Source organism: Vicugna pacos, chromosome 5 (genome assembly GCF_048564905.1).
Source record: "Vicugna pacos chromosome 5, VicPac4, whole genome shotgun sequence".
Classification (NCBI taxonomy): Eukaryota; Metazoa; Chordata; class Mammalia; order Artiodactyla; family Camelidae; genus Vicugna; species Vicugna pacos.
The window spans coordinates 83,034,666-83,053,900 of NC_132991.1; the positions used below are offsets into that span (position 1 = coordinate 83,034,666).

The following is a 19,235-nucleotide window of genomic DNA, read 5'->3' on the forward strand; positions in this document are numbered from 1 at the left end:
CACTTGCAAACAAAAGTGGGAATGAGGGTCATGGGAAGAGAAAGGACATTTAATAAATACTAGTGATTACCATACTAATTTCTAAGAGTGATTATTCATAGTGTTATAACAGGTTAAAAGAGCAGCTATGAAAGCATCTATTTTGTAGAGCAAATAATCATATACTAACATTAACTAATGGAAGGTTAATGACTAAATTTATATCAATGAAGTTGTCAAAGGAGAATGTGGAAGGACAGAATGGTGTGTGGAGTCTGAGACTTGTATATGCCTAGAGCAACAAGAAGATACAGAGGAAAGGAAACCTTGGACTGTAAATGTGGTGGGTACAAAGTCTCGCTATCTTGGGCAAGACTCCTAAAACTTTGCCCAGGACAAACACACTCCAGCCCTGTCAGATGGATAAAATAGCTCATTGAGAAAACAGAGGGGCCCATGGCAAATTTCTTGAACTTTGTTCAAAAGAGCCTTGAAAATGGAACGTCTTAAAGGACATTCCACTGAAACTACCACGGTGATGGTCCTCTACTTGACTTTAACCGGAGCTCATCACTCTTGATGAATTATGGTAACTGGGATGGTTGCATTCCATGTGTGTGGTGTATGTGTGATGAGAGAGAAATATTTACCTTTGTGATTAATGCACCTTGTGAAAACCAGAACAGTGATCTTTGTCCTAAACTGTACCCTCTAAGGAGTCTCAATCTAGAGAGAATGCTGTTTCCTTTAAAACTTAATAGGAACATTTTTAACTCAAATTACAGTAAAATGTCATGTTATAGAAAAAATTGTCATCTTCTTGCTGGTAGAAGTTAGCTATGGTAAAATGCACAGGGGAAAAAAAAACAAAACAAGGAAGTAATTTTTAGCTATTCATTTCCCAATGGTAGGCGTTTGTAATCTATGAGGCAATCTGAACTGTCACCGTCTCATTCCTTAATTAGCATTGAGAAGTGGAAAGAGGAACCACACTTGGTTGGTGGAGACTCAGATCTTCAAGCCAGACAGTGTTGATTTCCTATCACCATGGCCACCTCTGGATTTATCACAGCAAAAGTGCTTGACGCATTTTTGTTGAATTACTGAAAAGTTATACATGTTTTATTCATTCATACTTACCCAATGCCAACCACCTAGTATGTGACTGGTAAATATTTGTTGACTGAAATGTTACGGAAACGACAGGCCAGTCAAGAAACAAGCACCACTCGGAGGGTTGGAGTACTCAGATGTATTACGCCGGCGGGCTCAGAGGGGCTTCTGCTCTGAAGCTCTGAGCACCTCCAAGACGTGCGCATGAGGTTTTATAGGGTAAAGTACAAGCTTGGGGTATTAGGCCAATAGGCATGGAACAGCTTTAGCAGCATTATCATCACAAAAGTGGAGGCGGGGAGGCAGCAAACCAACATTCCAAAGCCAGATATGTATCTTTGAAAACCCAGCTGGCTAGCAAAAAACATGAACAGCAAACCAACACTAATTAACCTAGATTTACAAATTAGTCTAGCAGAACTCAGATCAGTATTCCAATACTTAGATTTGTGAGTTATCTTGTTAGACCAGCCCAGCCTCTCCTTCACATTCCTAGACTTGTGAGTTATCTTGTTAGACCAGCCCGGTTTTTCCTTCACAGAATGAATAACCCCTACCCAGTAACAATTTAATTCCAATAACCTGGGACCCAATATAATACACAAATGAACACGTGTTGACTGTCAAACAAATGAGTGAATGATTTAATTGCTAATTAAAATGGTGATGGACCCTCCTGGGTCCCTGCTTTGCTTAAATGGTCTGTGATGGGGAATGACAGTTCTTTTCTACCTGCTGAGGGCTCCAGGAAAGAGACAAGAGCATGATTCAGTAGATTGAACTCCAAGTGATTAGGAGTTCTGGGTGTCCTGCTCTTCTTATGTACCATAGATTGTGAATCCAGATAATCAATTGGTCCTGCAATTTACATCTCCAAAGCATACGTTAAATCCATCTGTATTCTCCCCTGTAGACCAAGCCACCATCCTCTACTTCCACCCTCCAATAGCCTCCTTAGGGTCTCCCTACTTCCACTCTTGTTACCTCCAATCTGTTGTAAATAGGGGCTCATTCTCTATCACTGGAACCTATGTTTCTTTCAGGGCACGAGCACTCATTTCGTTATATACCTATATGATTGCTTTCTGTTTCCCTCGCTAGACTGTGAGTCCCATGACGACAGAGACCTTTCTTATTCACCCTATCTTATTCAGCCCACCCCTACTCCCCACCTAGTGCTTAGCAGGTAGAAGCTTTTCCCTAAATAGTCAATGAATGAACGCGTGTGAATTCTCAAAGGCTGAGAGACCATGTCTTAACTCACCTTTGTGTTAGCACCGAGGGCAATGCCTGGTGCAAAGCAGGCACTCCGTAAATATTTGTTCCATGTTTGAGTCAATTGAAGAGGGGATGACTCTCCTCTCCAGGCTTTAGACAGAAGTATATTTGAATCTTTTCCGCTCTTCCAGCTGTGTGACTTTGAGCCTGGCCCTTCACTAACTGCCAGATGAGCTAATGATCATTTTGCAGGATTGATCTAGGATAAGCTCAGGCTGGTGAAGGGCTCTGCACAGTCTGACGTGGTGTGCACTCACAGTATCCCCAGTAGCACTGGGGAAGGTTCAAGGAAGAAATCTAAAAGAGAGGAGGGAGGAGAGGGAAGAGGTGAGGAATGATAAAGCGTTCTACGGCTGCGCGCCGTCTGACCCTCCCGACTCGCCGTCCGCCCCTCCCCCGCCCGCCGCCGTCACCCGGGAAACGAAACGCGATCGCCTGCCCGCCGACCGAAGCTAGTTTCATGGCAGCCACGAAGAAAGCGCTTTTGGGGCCGCTAGTAGGAGCAGTGGACCAGGGCACCAGCTCGACACGCTTTTTGGTTTTCAATTCAAAGACTGCCGAACTACTTAGTCATCATCAAGTGGAAATAAAACAACAATTTCCAAAAGAAGGATGGGTGGAACAAGACCCTAAGGAAATCCTGCATTCTGTCTATGAGTGTGTAGAGAAAACGTGTGAGAAATTGGGACGGCTCAACATTGATATTTCCAACATAAAAGCTATTGGCGTCAGTAACCAAAGGGAAACCACTGTGGTCTGGGACAAGTTAACTGGAGAGCCTCTCTACAATGCTGTGGTGTGGCTTGATCTAAGAACCCAGTCTACCGTTGAGAATCTTAGTAAAAGCATTCCAGTAAATAACAACTTTGTCAAGTCCAAGACAGGCCTTCCACTTAGCACTTACTTCAGTGCAGTGAAACTTCGTTGGCTCCTTGACAACGTGAAAAAAATTCAAAAGGCAGTTGCAGAAGATAGAGCTCTTTTTGGGACCATTGATTCATGGCTTATTTGGAGCTTGACAGGAGGAGCCACAGGAGGTGTCCATTGTACAGATGTAACAAATGCAAGTAGGACGATGCTTTTCAACATTCATTCTTTGGAATGGGATAAACAGCTCTGTGAATTTTTTAAAGTTCCAATGAAAATTCTTCCCAATGTCAGGAGTTCTTCTGAGATCTATGGTCTAATGAAAGCGGGGACCTTGGAAGGTGTGCCAATATCTGGGTGTTTGGGGGATCAATCTGCTGCGCTGGTGGGACAGATGTGCTTCCAGGATGGACAAGCCAAAAACACGTATGGAACAGGCTGTTTCCTACTATGTAATACAGGCCACAAATGTGTATTTTCTGAACATGGCCTTCTGACCACAGTGGCTTACAAGCTCGGCAGAGACAAACCAGTATATTATGCATTAGAAGGTTCGGTAGCTATAGCTGGTGCTGTTATTCGCTGGCTAAGAGACAATCTTGGAATTATAAAGACCTCAGAGGAAATTGAAAAACTTGCTAAAGAAGCAGGCACTTCCTACGACTGCTATTTCGTCCCAGCATTTTCAGGGCTGTATGCACCTTATTGGGACCCCAGTGCAAGAGGGATCATCTGTGGGCTCACTCAATTCACCAATAAATGCCATATTGCTTTTGCTGCATTAGAAGCTGTTTGTTTCCAAACCCGAGAGATTTTGGACGCTATGAACCGTGACTGTGGAATTCCACTCAGCCATTTGCAGGTAGACGGAGGAATGACCAACAACAAAATTCTTATGCAGCTACAAGCAGACATTCTGTACATCCCAGTAGTGAAGCCCTCGATGCCCGAAACAACTGCCCTGGGAGCTGCCATGGCAGCAGGGGCTGCAGAAGGGGTTGGCGTTTGGAGCCTCGAACCTGAGGATTTGTCAGCTGTCACGATGGAGCGGTTTGAACCTCAGATCAACGCTAAGGAAAGTGAAATTCGTTATTCTACGTGGAAAAAAGCTGTGATGAAGTCAATGGGTTGGGTTACAACGCAGTCGCCAGAAAGTGGTGATCCTAGTATCTTCAGTAGTCTACCCTTGGGCTTTTTTATAGTGAGTAGCATGGTAATGTTAATCGGAGCAAGGTACCTCTCAGGAGTGCCATAAATAATACCAGTGCATGGATTCCGAAGATGGGAGCTCTTTACCTAAGGAGAGAATCCAGTGATTCTGTCTCTTCATGTGATGACACTATTCATAGACTCTGATTTCATTTATAAGCCACTTGCTGCCTGATCCTCCAAGTAGATCTGTGGCTTGAAATAAAGAAAATGCAGCAGAAAAAAAAAGTAATTTCTCAATTAGGAAAAAAACAGCACGTTTTGAATACTAAAAGTCACAAACAAGTCCCCTGAATGACCCAGTTGTTGTTTTTAATCCAACTTTCTATTAAAATGTTAAGGAGAAAAGGGCATGGTGGGGGTAGGGGGTGAGTATTCAACTGTTGTTTTGCCCTGTTCCAAATTCCCTGTAGCAATGACTTGACAGCTACCTGCTACTTGGAGTTGGCCAACTGTACAGTAAGCTTTATAAAGAACATTTAGTGAGTGCTCGCAGGATGAGGCACAGTTTAGAATCCATCTTTTTATTTAATCCATTATAATTGAAACCCTTCAGTGGCAAATCTTAGGGTAAAGACTTGAACCCTAAACACAGCCTGCAAGGATCAGGCCCTTTGCCACCATTTTTGGCTCATCTCATTCCAATCTCCTTCTTGTTCCCTGAGCTCCCACTATATTGGTCTTCTTTGAGTTTCAGCCATAGGACCTTTGCACGTGTGCTCCCCTTTGCTTGGACTAGATTCACCATTATAATTCAAGTCAAAGTCACTTCTTCAGAGACTGACCCTCCAGTTTACATCCTAGAACCTTCCCTTTCATTCATAGTAGGGTTTCATTTTGCAATTACACACCCAATGTGTGGTTATTTTTCTTATGTTTGTCTCTCCTCATAATTTGTACTCTGTGAGAGCAGAATGGATGACTGACTTGGTCACTGGGTGTATCCCCAGTGCTCAGAATGGTTCCTGGCACTTGGTAGGTATTCTATCAATGTCCATTGAATTAATGAGTAAGTGAAAGATTTCCAGAATTCACGTGGGAATCTGAGACACGAAAGTGAGGAGGCCCCCAGAGTTTGGGGGTGGTGTGGGGGACACAGACCCACAAATAGTAGGGTGCAAGCTCCAGAGAAGCTAACTCCTGCCCCTTTCTCCAGCTGGTGGGAGAAGCGGGAACTAACCCTTTCCCTAGCTGGAGAAACTTTCAGAGGAAGAGGTGGGTTTAACGACGGTTGCTGAAGTCGTGCGCGCAGAAATCGATCAGCTGAACAATGGTCAGATCCCGGTAGGGATCCCAGGTATTCTGCCAGGTAGCCAAGCCAGCTCTGCCGGGTCGGGCAGGCTGCCAGCTGACTTCTTTCGCTGTCCCTTTTACCCAACGCAGCGCGCTGTCGCTGGTGCTGGGGCGGGCCAGCCAATGCGTCCCGGGCGCAGCAGCTGCTCCAGGGCTGGGCGCGAGTGATTGGCAGCCTCCAGCCTCAGCCCCGGTGCGCCTCCGCCTCAAGACCTAGTCCAGGCCTCACGCACTTCTCGGCCGCAGCCAAGTGCCCAGCGCAGAGCCAGGAGGGCACACACCCGGCAGGAGCCGCGGAGCAGCGAGGTTCCCGGCGGCCGCGCTCGGCGCAGTCCTCGCCTCGGCTGGGCCATGAAGGTCGAGTTTGCGCCGCTCAACATTCCACTGGCGCGGCGGCTGCAGACCGCGGCGGTGCTGCAGTGGGGCCTGTCCTTCCTGCTGCTCGGTAAGGACTCTCGGCCGCTCAAGATCTAGGCGAAGCTCCGCGATGCGTGGGGCTCAGTCTCCTCGTTCCCGGACAGTCCTAACGGTCCAAGGGACGTACTTAGAAATTCCAACCCTACTTCTCTTGTAAACCAGAGTAGGCAGGTCACAGAGGGCGTTTGTAGCTAACTTGGGACTCCCTTCTTTTGATTCACCTTTTCACGTGCACCTCGTGTCAAACGGCTGTTTGCCAACTTTATTTTTCCCTGTGCTGTTTTTAAAAATTGAGGTGTACCTTACCCACAACGAAAGCCACAGATTCTAAGTATACAGCTCGAGTTCTGACAAATGCACACAGCCAAAGGTAACCACGACCCAATGGAGCTGTCGCAAGTTGCACTTAAGCCCGTCAAGAGTGGATAAACTCGTTTCTTGCATTGTGGATTCATAAGTGGAAGAACAATGCCCACGTGTTTAAAACCTGATTCCTTCCTTCTCCGCATCCTCAAGACAAATACCCGTGTTTAAAATTTTCGGGATGCAAAAGGGTACCTTGCTGCAAAGACTGTACCACACATTGGGTTGGGTGGCCTCTGTAAATAATTCGACCCAGGAGGGCGTTCTAGCCGGATCCCAAGTTAAGCCCCTGTAGAAACGCACAGGAGCCAGCCACTGGTGGGGCGAGGGTGGGGGTGGCTGGGTGGCGGCTTACCTGCGCTCGTTTTCTCTGGATGTTTGTTCAGCTTTTGCAGTAAAGGGGGCCGGGGTGGCGGGTCAGGAGGAAGGGATGTGGTAGAAGAGGCCGGGAATTATTGGGAACTTAAACTCTTAGGAAGGCTAAAGTCGTCTATATGCTATAAGATCATGGGTCGTACACTGTTGGGGCCACAGTAATAACAGTACTAATACATTTGTTGCACTGTAGAGGTTTACACTTTTGAAACGATTTTACATTCTGAATGCCTGGATCAGTGGTTCGCAACCCTGGCCACACATTAAAATCACTGGAGGAGTTTCTGAAAACTTGGGTGTCCAGGCTCTAGCCCTAGAATTTCGAATTCATTTGTTTCAGAATGAAGCTGGCACATCGGGATTTTTTGTTTGTTTGTTTAAACAAATTCTCCAGGTGACTACAGTGCAGCTAGCATTTACTGAAAAAGGACTTTCAAAGCATGAACTCAAGTCCTCTTAAGCCAAACTGTCAGACATGTTGCTAGCATTACGCTTTGTTTTGCTCTAAGCCAAAGTACCATCAAGATAAGCTACACTTATCAAGGGCTTAGTGTGTGCCAGGTACTATTCTAAGCACCAAACACTATTAACCATGTAATCTTCCCAACAACTCTACGAGGTAAAGGACTGTTCATTTCTGCACTCACTGTGCAGATGAGGGAGCTAAGAGGCGAAGTGAATGATTCAAGGTCACAGTTTGTAGGAGCTGGAGAAGCTGGGTGCAAACCCAGACATTCTATCCAGAGTTCCTGCTTTAACCACTATGCTGTCCTATTTAATGTCTTAAACTTGGAGACTGACTTTCTTGCTAATCAGTCAGCACATCTCTGACAGCCCACTCTCATTTTTTTTCATGGCCCCTTGTCATTGCCTATAGTTGCGGATATCTGTGGTTATTCCAGAAAGATCTGTATTGCCATCTGTAGGGGAGCAGAATTTACCATCTCAAAACATGTCTCTTTGGTATATTAATTATTTTAAAGTGGTTACTTTCTAAACAGCAGCAGACATGGGAAAAACTCTGAAAACCAAGTAGGATTTATCCTTTTGTAAGAAACACTTCCATTTATAAGGGAAATCTCTGTAAGGGTGTCTCTCTTGCTGTATTGGGAAGAGGAGGATGACCAAATCTCTAGAAACTTATCAATGGAGAAGGCAGAGACTTAAATCTACACAAAACCTTATCCCTTGTTTACTGTGCTTTCTCCCATAACCTTCCATAACTGACTCTCCCCACCCTCAACCTCCTCTTTTGTCTTTAGCTGAGATTGGTATTTAAGGTGAGTGTTTCTGCCATTTTTGTGAATTATTCAGTTTTGCTGGGTCTCCTCCATGCATACATATAGTTAAAATTTTGTTTGATTTTTCTCCTGTGAATCTGTCTCATGGCAATTTAATTATTATACCCAATCAGAAGAACCTAGAGCATAGAGGAAAATTTCTTCTTCCCTGGCCGATGGGAGGCTCATGATAAGCACAGGTGGAGTGTCTTTACTCTGTCACCCAGAAGGGAAGTTGTCCATCCCACGTGTCCGTACTTGTATTAACTCAAGAACGTAAATCTCCACAGCGGCCCTATGAGGTAGGGGCTACCCCTGTACTCATTTACCAAAGATAGAGCTTGGAGATGAAGTAAATTGCTCAAGGTCACCTGGTTCACTGCGGGTGTTGGAGCCACATGTGTCACATGTGAGTGGACTAGTGACTTGGATGTGACCCACCGCTCCTAATTTGAATCAAACTACAGTGGCTTGACAGTCGATTAATTTAAATGTTCTTATTGCATGCGTTTGACATTTGTGTTACTAGGAGCATGTTATTTTGTATTATCATATGTTTTGGAAATTTTCTTAGGAAAAATTTGAAGTATACAGAACAGTAGACAGAAGGGTATGCACTCCTGTAGACTCATTACTTGGATTTATAATTATTTTAACAAGCTGCTATATTAGTTTTATCTATTTTGCAAAAATATTTTAAAGTGAATCACATTATGTTTTAATCCTAAATACTTTAGGATGTGTTTTTTAAAATTAAGTACTTTTTATGTAATTATAACATAGTCACATGTAGCACAGTTTACAGTAATGGCTTAAAATCATCTACTTAAAAACATTTTTTTTAATTTTCTTTCTTTTTTGGAGGGAGGAAATTAGGTTTATTTATTTATTTATTTTTAATGGAGGTACTGGGAGTTGAACTCAGGACCTTGTGCATGCTAAGCACGCACTCTACCACTGAGCTATAATCTTCCCCCTCCTTAAAATCATCTAAACCAAGTTAATATTCAGCTTTCCTAAAGTGAGCCAAAAATACATATTTATGGATGATTTATTTGAACTAGGATCCAAAAAAAGCTGTTCGGTTGTATTTAGTTTTTAAGTTTCTTTTTTTAAGTGAAGGATTTTTAAGTGTGGGGTTTGGGTGCTCAGGTTAAAGTAAAAGTAGATACACACTCCATAGAGTGCCTGTGGCCATCTCCAAAGAGGAGGGAGTGAGAGAAGCAGCCTGTATCTTTTAATTTAGAACAGTGTTCCCCATTTGTTTTCTTGTCAGTGAAGCATCGAAGAAAGCAGATTTTCTGTCTGCAAGCTGTCTCACCTTCAGGATTTCTTTAATTGCTATTTTGTAGGGTTAATTTTTTTCTCAATTCCCTGTATTTCTTTTAAAATGGAAGTTGGAGCTAAAGGCTTGGTTAGATTTAGGTGAAACCTTTTTGCAAGTCCTCTTCCTAGGTGCGGCTCTGTGCTCGCGTTGTGTTATGTCAGGGTGCATGTGATGTCTGGTCATCCCATTATTAATGTCTAAGAGTGATCAGGTAGGAAGTAACGTGTGAGGTGGTAACTAGCCACAAATAAAAGTTCCTCATGGACCGTTGACTTTTCACCTAGTGCTTTAAATCTCCCTTAATAATCCTTGCCTAAATTAGCTGTTTTATTTGGAACTACAAACTTGTAGTTTTCATATTCTATTATTCATTCTTCACATATTAGCTAGAATTTATGCAAGGAATAATTTTTCTCCATCATCTAGGGCCATTTGACTACCCTACAATTTAATCCTAACAGGAAAGTTAGGATAAATGCTTATTTCTTTCATTTAAATTATTTTAAAGAGTTGATATAAAATCTCCTTTCAGTGGTGACAAGAGAAGTTTTATTAACTATGTGTTTTAAGATCTCTGTATCAAAATCTTGGAATGTATTTTTCTTTCCACCATCAGGAAATGAGTTTAAGCTATTAGAACTTGGGATATTTTAACAAATAGCAAAATGTCTCATTTAGTCATGAAATCAAATCCTGTTTCCTTGAGATAAATGTTAAGTACCTGTCTTCCGATCTTTTAATATTGTATTAGTTTTAGGTGTACAACATAATGATTCGACTTATGTCTGTTGGAAAATGATTTCCAGAATAAGTTTAGTTAACATTCATCACCACACAGTTATATTTTTTATTCCTCTTGTGATGAGATCTTTAAGATTTACTCTTTTAGCAACTTTCAAATATACAATATTGTTAACTATTACTATAGTCACCATGCTGTACATTACATCCCCAGAACTTATTTATCTTATAACTGGAGGTTTTCACCTTTTAAACAACTTGACCCATTTTGCTCCCACCTCCACCCCTGCCTCTGGCAACCACCAGTCTAGTCTTTGTATCTGTGACCTTGGTTTTGATTTTGTTTGTGAGATCATGTGGTTTTTGTTCTTCTCTGTCTCACTCTTTTCACTTAGCATAATGCCCTCAAGGTCCATCCTTGTCTCAAATGGCAAGATTTCCTTTTCTATGGCTGAATTATATTCTATTATATGTGTAGTATATACCACATTTTCCTTATCCATTCATCTGTTGATGGACACTAGTGGTTTCCATGTCTTGACTATTGTAAATAATGCTGCAATGAACATGGGGCTACAAATACATTTTCGAGATAGTGATTTTATTTCCTTTAGGTAAATACTGGGAATTGGGATCACTGGGTCACCTATCATCCAATCTTAATATTCAAGAAATGGAAACAGTTCTTATTAGCTTGTGTGCTACTGACCTGCTAACTGAAAAGCAGAAAACTGAAAAAGAGAGAGCCAACATTTATTGATTGTCTTCTATCTATAACCCCTTGTGGCAGGTATTATTCAATTTATGTATTTATTTATTTTTGGATAAGAAAACTGAAGCTCAAGAGGTAAGTTTCTTACCGAAGACCACATGGTGGAACCATGACCTTTTACTGAATGGGTCTGTTTATTTACTTACTTATTTAAGCAGCCTTACTGAGATACTGTCATACAGTAAACTGCACATACGTAAAGTGTACAGTTTGACAAGTTGTCACATATGCATACCGGAAAAACCATCACCACAATTAAGACTGTGAAAAAAGCCATCATCCCTAAAGAATATTTTCTTACAAAATTCTTTTTCTACTGAGGTTTCACTAATAAGCAGCTTCTACTTTTGAGCCCCAAATTAAAGCAGAAGAACTGTTTTCTACTGAAGTTTTCATTAATGGCAAGCTTTTTCTTTTATGTAAAATAAGTTCACTGTGAATTGGAAAAAAAATACCCCTTTTATACTTCATCCTTCCCCTGTCTCTAAGCATCCACTGATGGACTTTCTGTCATACAGATTAGTTTGCATTTTCTAGTGTTTTATATAAATGAGGACACAGCATATGTACTCTTTCTTTTTGTCTGGCTTCTTTAGCTGAATTAATTATTTTGAGTTTCTTTTTGTGTATATTAAGTTGTTTATAGCTTTTTTGTTTCAAAGTGATATTCTAGTAAATGAATATATTGCAATTTGTTTGTCCATTCACTGTTGATGAGTATTTGGGGTGTAGCTGTTATGAATAATACTGCTGTGAACACCTACAAGTCTTAGGAGCATACACTTTCTTTATTCTTGGGTAAGCGTAGGAATGGAATGGCTGATCACGATATGGTAGGTGCAGGTTTAACTTTTTGAGAAATTGCCAAACTGTCTTCCCAAGTGGCTGTACCATTTTACAGTTCTACCAGCAATGTCTGACAGTTTCAGTTGCTCCATATCCTGGCCATCACTTGATACTGTCAGTCCTTTTAATCTTAGGTGTGTAGTGGTGTCTCATTGTGGATTTAGTTTGCATTTCCCTAATGTCTGATGATGTTGAGCATCTTTTCATGAGCTTGTTTGACAATTGTATATTTTCTTTGTTGAAATACCTGTTTAAATCTTTTGCCCATTTTTAATTGGGTTGCTTCTTTTCCTGTTACTGAGTTTTGAGAGTTGGTATTCTTCTGGATCCAAGTTCTTTATCAGGCATATGCTTTATATAGATTTTTTTTTCTTCCAGTCTATGGGTTGTCTTTTGTGTCTTTGAAGAACAGGAATTTTTAATGATGAAGTCCGACTTGTCTATCTTCTTTCTATTAATTGTGTTTTTGGTGTTATGACTAAGAAATTTTTGCTTAATCCAAGGTCATAAACATTTTCTATGTTTTTTTTCAAATTTTAGAGTTCTAGGCTTTACATATAGATCTATGATCCATTTTGGGTTCATTTTTGTATATGGTGCAAAGTCTAAGTTCATTTTTTGGCATATGTATAATCTAATTTTTCTAGCTGTATTGTTTAAAAGGAAAAAAAAGCTATCTTTTCTGTATTTTATTGGCTTTGTATTTTTGTCAAGAATCAGTTGTCCATATATGTGTGGGTTTATTTCTGGACTCTCTATTCTGTTCCATTGACCTGTTTGTCTGACTTCATGCCAGTACCATGTTGCTTTCATTATTATGGCTTTATAATAATTCATGAAATCAGACAGTGATAGCCCTCAAGCTTTGTTCTTTTTTTCAGAGTTGTCTTGACTATTATAGATTCTTTATATTTCCATATGCATTTTAGAATCAGTTTCTCAATTTCTACAAAAATGCCTGCTGGGATTTTCACTGGGTTTACTTTTTGATTGAGATTAGTCTGTAGCTTAATTTGGAGAAAAGTGCTGATTCTTCTACTGATGATTTTACTTGTAGCAGAGGTTTTCAAACTTTAGAGCATATTTAAGAATCACCTGGGGGTTTACTAAAATGCAGATTCCCCAGAAACTTTGACTCTATAGGTCTCAGGGAGGGCCCTTAAATTCTTACAAAATTTTTATTTGGAAATAACTTCAGAAATAATAATTATAAAAAATTACGCACACACACACAAATCCTATATTCCTGCATCAAATTCCCCAAGTGTTAACATTTTACTGTGTTTCCTTTATCTTTCTCTCTCTCCACACACATTATTGTTATTATTATTAATATTAATTATTGTTATTATTATTTCAACTCTGTAAGAGTAAGTTGCAAACATTGTCTCCCTTTATCCTTAAATAGTTCAGTATATATTTCCTAAAACCAAGGACATTCTCCTATATAACCACAGTACAATTATCCAGATCAGACAAATAACAGTGAAGCTGTACTATGATCTAATCCAGGAGCCCTATTCTTATTTCAGCAATTGCCCCACGGATGTCCTTTATAGCAAAGAAGTCCATACACTGTATTTAGTTACATCTTTTTAGTCTCCTTTAGCCTGGGAAATTTTGAGGGACTGCATTTCAACATTCACTCCAGTGATTCATATGAGATTCTTGGACTTGCATAAACCCTATTAAGCCTCTTTTATTGTGGATTATATCCAAGGTTTTCAGTTTGTGGCACAAAGTACTTGTACTTCTTTTGTCTTTCAGCTTCTAAGAAAAGCTTTCTGAAATATTAAAACACCGGACTTGTTTCAACTGGATGCTAGCTGTAATTTATTTGACTTCATTAGACAAAAAAATAGATCCAACACTATAAACTCATCTACAAAACAGAAACAGACTCGCAGACATAGTGAACAATCTTATGGTTACCGGGGTTAAGGAGGTGGGAGGGGATAAATTTGGGAGTTTGAGATTTACAAATGTTAGCCACTATATATAAAAATTCATTAAAAAAAACACATTTCTTCTGTATAGCACAGGGAACTATGTTCAATATCTTGTAATAACCTTTATTAGAAAAAATATGAAAATGAATATATGTATGTATACGCATGACTGGGACATTGTGCGGCACACCAGAAATGGACACACTGTAACTGATGGTACTTCAATTAAAAAAAAAAAGGAATAAGTCCAATAATGAATTTGCTTTTAAACAAGAAAAATGCGGATCTCTGTACAGGAATACTTTTTAAAGACAGTGTGAAGCAGACCCACATTTGAGGAATGGGTTGTCTTTTAGCACCATCTTCATCCTAAGAAACTCTGGGAGGCAAGTTTTCTTAAAATAAGAATTTTAAAAATCAGAAGAATGTTATACTTACATTCTTTTTTTTAACATTTTTTATTGATTTATAATCATTTTACAATGTTGTGTCAAATTCCAGTGTTCAGCACAATTTTTCAGTCATTCATGGACATATACACACTCATTGTCACCTTTTTTTCTCTTTGATTTATCATAACATTTTGTGTATATTTCCCTGTGCTATACAGTGTAATCTTGTTTATCTATTCTACAATTTTGAAATCCCAGTCTATCCCTTCCCACCCTCTACCCCCCTGGTAACCACAAGTCTGTATTCTCTGTATACTTACATTCTTATACTCAGCAGATAGCACTGATTGATGTTTTGAAATACAATGCATCAGGAATGAAGAGGACGAGAATGTGGTGTGCTAAAGGATTTTACTTGCCTCTGAATTCCATCTTCTTCCTCCATACTATGTTAAATGGTTAAAATAAGCATAGAAACAATTTTCATAGCGGGAAAAAATGAAAACTTCTTGGTCACAAGTGGAAGGGATACACATATAAGTTATATATTTTAAATTATTTCTTTAAAAAAATTTTTAGAGGTGATCTAGTCACTTAGTTTTTATAGTATTTTCTGCTTTGATCCAGTTCAGGATCAAGGCATTGAAAAACTCTTCTGGTTCAATTTATGATGTGAAATATAAAAGAATGTGTGCAATGTGTGGAGTGAGAGTTTAAAATAGAACAGCTCCTTTGTGTAGTAAGTTATCAGAGGGTATCAAGTAGCAAAGATGTTTCTGCTTAGTGAGCCAGTGTTTAATTTACTGTCCTATGGCAGTTAATCAACATGTGTAGAAACAAAGTACTTGTACAAATGCAAGATTGCATTTGTACAGAAAAGTTGTTAGAACATTCAAAAGAAAAATTCAAAAACAAAATTTTTTTTCTTTCTCCTTCCACTTATTTTCATTTAGAATGATGAACTCCAAGTCCATCCATGTTGAAGCAAATGGCATTATTTTATTCTTTTTTTATGGCTGAGTAGTATTCCATTGTGTGTACATACCAGAAGTTCTTTATCCAGTCAACTGTCAGTAGGCATTTGTTTCCCTGTCTTGGCTATTGTAAATAGTGCTTCTGTGAACACTGGGGTGCATGTATCTTTTCGAATTAGGGTTCCCTCCAGATATATGGCCAGGAGTGGGATTGCTGAATCATATGGAAAGTCTATTTTTAGTTTTTAAAGGAATCTCCATACTTTTTTCTATAACGGCTGCACCAAACTACATTCCCACCAACAGTGTAGGAGGGTTTCCTTTTCTCCACACTCCAGCATTTACTGTTTGTGAACTTTTTAATGATGACCAATTCTGACTGGTGGTGTGAGGTGATACCTCGTTGTAGTTTTGATTTGCATTTCTCTGATACTTAGCAATATTGAGCATTTTTTCATGTGCCTGTTGTCCATTTGTATGTCTTCATTGGAGAATTGCTTGTTTAGGTCTTCTGCCCATTTTTGGATTGGGTTGTTAATTAAGAAAACAGAAAAGAATTTGAATTAGCACTGACAACCAACGAAATGTTGCTCAGTCATTAAAAATACCATTTGTGAAGAGGTTATAATGTTATGTTTATAATACCAAGCAGCTAATGTGAGATAATCATAACTGGTAAAATACAGAATAAGCAACATATATGATCAACCATGTTAAAGAAACATAACCTGTTTGATGGAAAAAAAAAGACAAGGGAAAATTTAACAGTAGTTTTTGTTGGGTGAGAGGAATGTGTGATATCTTGTCTGTTTCTACTTTTTGCATTCTCTAATTGTATCCTTGTAAATTCAGTTCTTACAAAAATGGCTCCCATTTGTCAAGTACTTGCTCTGTGCAGGGCACTGTACCATCTCTATGTTTATTCCCCAGTCTCTGGAGAGAGGTGCTGCTCTTAGCCCATTTCACAGGTAAAGGAATTGAGGCTCAAGGGGTAAAAGACCTCGCCTCAGGTCAGACAGCTAGACAGTAGCAATTTCCAACATAAGGAATCCAATTCCCGATCCATGTCTTAACCACTGTACATGCAAAACACATGATGAATGTTAAAGAGATATGCAGTGTGTATTCAATTAAAGGACGTGTGGTTGAATTAGTGGAACATTGAATTAGTAGCTGAGGGGGACTTTGTTTCTGGACCCACTCTCAACTCACCCTGTGATTGAAATTAAGTCAATATGCTTTTGGTCTTAGTTTTGCCACCTTCCTAGTAAAGGAAACAGAACCTTCCATGGGCCTGATTCTTTACGCTCATGAACTGGCTTATGTCCTTGTAATACACACTTAAAAGTTTATGGTGTTATTATCATTAGCTGGGGATCATTTGGTTTTGCAAAGAAGTGCCTGGGTTTAAGGATTAGGCAGATCCAGGTTCAAGTCCTTTGGGCACTCAGACTCCCTGAACTCCAGTTTCCATAACTGCAAAATGGGAACAGAAATGTGTATCTTGAGGGTTGTGAGGAACTAATGGGGTTTCCTATGGAGCCAGTCACACTCAATAACTATTCTGTCTCTCCCCTCCTCCCTCACAGCTCACCTGATCTAGCTTGGAACAGAGAATAATGAGACCTATTTGTGTCTCTTGTAAGTTTTTTGCTCATTTTAGTAAAATAAACAGAAAATTAATCAGTGGTGGTAAATTGTCAATGCTCAGGCCTGGGTAGAGGGAAGCAGATAAAACAAAATAGATGGTCTTAGTAGGAATGAGGTCAGGGGACACTCCTTTGGCTTTGCTTCCGGACTCGTGGAAACTTTGTTGGCTGTTCCAGAATGCAACAAAACACCCCACGGTGGGGGACACATGCTTCCTTAACCTTTCACACACTTTCTAACCTTTAACCACCCTGGGGAGAGCGGGTCAGTCCTCTGATGGGTTTCAATTCTGTATTTGGGTCAAATCTATACTGAGAAATTTATTAACTTTTACATTTCTCGAAATATAAACACATATTCTGTTTTTGCGAAAAAAAAAACCAAAACAAACCTATGTCTATATCTTTACCTATAAAACAATAACAGATCAAGGTGCTCTTTTTCAGACACCATGATAGGTTGTTTGGGGACAAAGCTCTTTTTTAACAAAGTTGGCAAGAGTGGATAGGAGTTTGCGGGCCTGAAGTCAGTACCAGATTAGAGACTGTAGCACATGATAAAAAAAAGAAAGAGGCAATGACACTCCTTAAAGTAACAGAAATAACTGGCATTTATTGAGCACTTACTGCATGCCAGATTTTATGTCTTTGTGCCCATCCCCCCATCATTGATGTATTTCTCTTTTTATAAATAAATTTTAGTATAACACACAGCACAGACATAAAAAGAAAATGTCTAGCTCAGCCTTAATATATTACTTGAAGGCAGATATCCTTCTCACTACGACCCAGGCCAAGTTTCGTCAGTTCTTGCTTCCTGTATTTGAAGCTCAGTCATTAGGTACATAAACAATTAGGACTGCCCCGTCAGTATGAAATGTCGCAGGAAGTGGTAGATAAGCTAAGATGTTGAGTCCCTCCTGTGCTATTTCTATCTCTGGCAATAGGGTCCCTGAAAACAAAATTCATCAGTGGAACATGCCCTCTTCATGGGCAGGTGAGTAACGACTGCTCAGTCAGTCAAGGTGAACACGTGTGGTAGGAACTCCCCCGCATCTCCCCTTCAGCGACGGTCCCTCCGTAGGGCCATAGGCTTTGAGAATGGACCTTGAACTTGGGCAGATCAACCATTTACATTTGGTGTGGCGTGGGCAGTTCACGCAACCTCTCTAAGCCACCATTTTCCCTACTGTAGAAAGAGCATTGGGAGCGCAGGGGCTGTTTCACTGATGCTATGGCTATATGAGGATTAGATACAAAAATATTTTGGCCAGGTCTACAATACAATACTTGGCATATAGTAAACATCCAAAAAATGTTAAATAATGCTATACCATTGCTGTCTTGTTACATTATCCCAGCTGAACCCAGTTTGCACGTATTGGATCCCCCCACCATGGGCCACAGACTGTACAGTACAGTGGGCAGATGCTACCTGACTTTCTTTGGGTAGCGGGCAGATAATTCGGTTTTTTAAATTAATTAATTAAAATTATTTTAATGGAGGTACTGGGGATTGAATCCAGGACCTGATGCATGCTAAGCATGTGCTCTGCCACTGCGCTATACACTGCCCTCACCAAGCAATACCCTCCCCATAACTGGCTCTGGTGCCTGAGGTTTTCCTGTTCCTTACAGCGCAGGTGTGCTTTGGGGTGATTGTGCTCCTGATCATTCACAACTACTGGTTCCTCTACGTCCCTTATTTGACCTGGCTTTACTTTGACTGGCGAACTCCAGAGCAAGGAGGCAGGAGATCCAACTGGGTCAGAAGCTGGACCATTTGGAGGTACTTTAAGGAGTATTTTCCAATCCATGTGAGTAGAATTGTTCTATATAGTATGGTTTTTGAGCTGGGAGAAGAACACAAATTTGTTTTTGTCACATCTTTTTCAAGCTTTTCCCTTTTCAGGGGGAGAAAGCTTGCAATTTAGCCCAAGTTACTAAATGGAGTCTCAGCTAAACTGACAAAATTTAGAAGGCTGTGTAAGGGGATCTGTCTGGGCTTAGGAAATAGTTTACAAATTTGGAAACAGCTCTACCCCAGGGAACTAAAACGACTCATGTTCTACATTTCCTCTTGAGCATAAGAACTAATCCCAAGTTCTTTTGTTTCTTATTGGAAACTAATCAGGGGGCATTTTATTTTGTTTTATTTTAAACCTCAATGTAAATACACTGTAGCTCATCAAAACGTGGGATTTGGATCCAAGTCGCAACTACGTATTTGGGTTTCACCCCCATGGAGTGCTTAGTGTTGGAGCTTTTGGAAACTTCTGTATAAATTATTCAGACTTCAAGGAGCTGTTTCCCGGCTTTACCGCATATCTTCATGTGCTCCCGTTTTTGTTCCAGTGTCCCCTCTTCCGAGAATATCTGATGAGCACTGGTAAGTGAAGGCAGCTCATTCT

General features: G+C 40.3%; 1 protein-coding gene and 1 pseudogene across 2 annotated transcripts in view; both read left to right on the top strand.

Annotated features, from left to right (window-relative positions):
• The first annotated feature begins 2,797 nt into the window (after positions 1-2,797).
• LOC102537314 (glycerol kinase pseudogene) lies at positions 2,798-4,741 on the top strand (annotated as a pseudogene).
• A 975-nt stretch (positions 4,742-5,716) lies between these two features.
• The window catches only part of MOGAT1 (monoacylglycerol O-acyltransferase 1), a 29,665-nt gene continuing 16,146 nt past the window's right edge, over positions 5,717-19,235 (top strand). Inside the window, exons 1-3 of one of the 2 annotated variants that reach the window (XM_031677954.2) lie at positions 5,717-6,184; positions 18,463-18,641; positions 19,009-19,213. In XM_031677954.2, coding sequence (XP_031533814.2) covers positions 6,091-6,184; positions 18,463-18,641; positions 19,009-19,213 — 478 coding nt within the window. In that variant the 5' untranslated portion in view covers positions 5,717-6,090. The remainder of the gene's footprint in view (positions 6,185-18,462; positions 18,642-19,008; positions 19,214-19,235) is intronic. The other variant, XM_072961736.1, reaches the window with a different exon arrangement.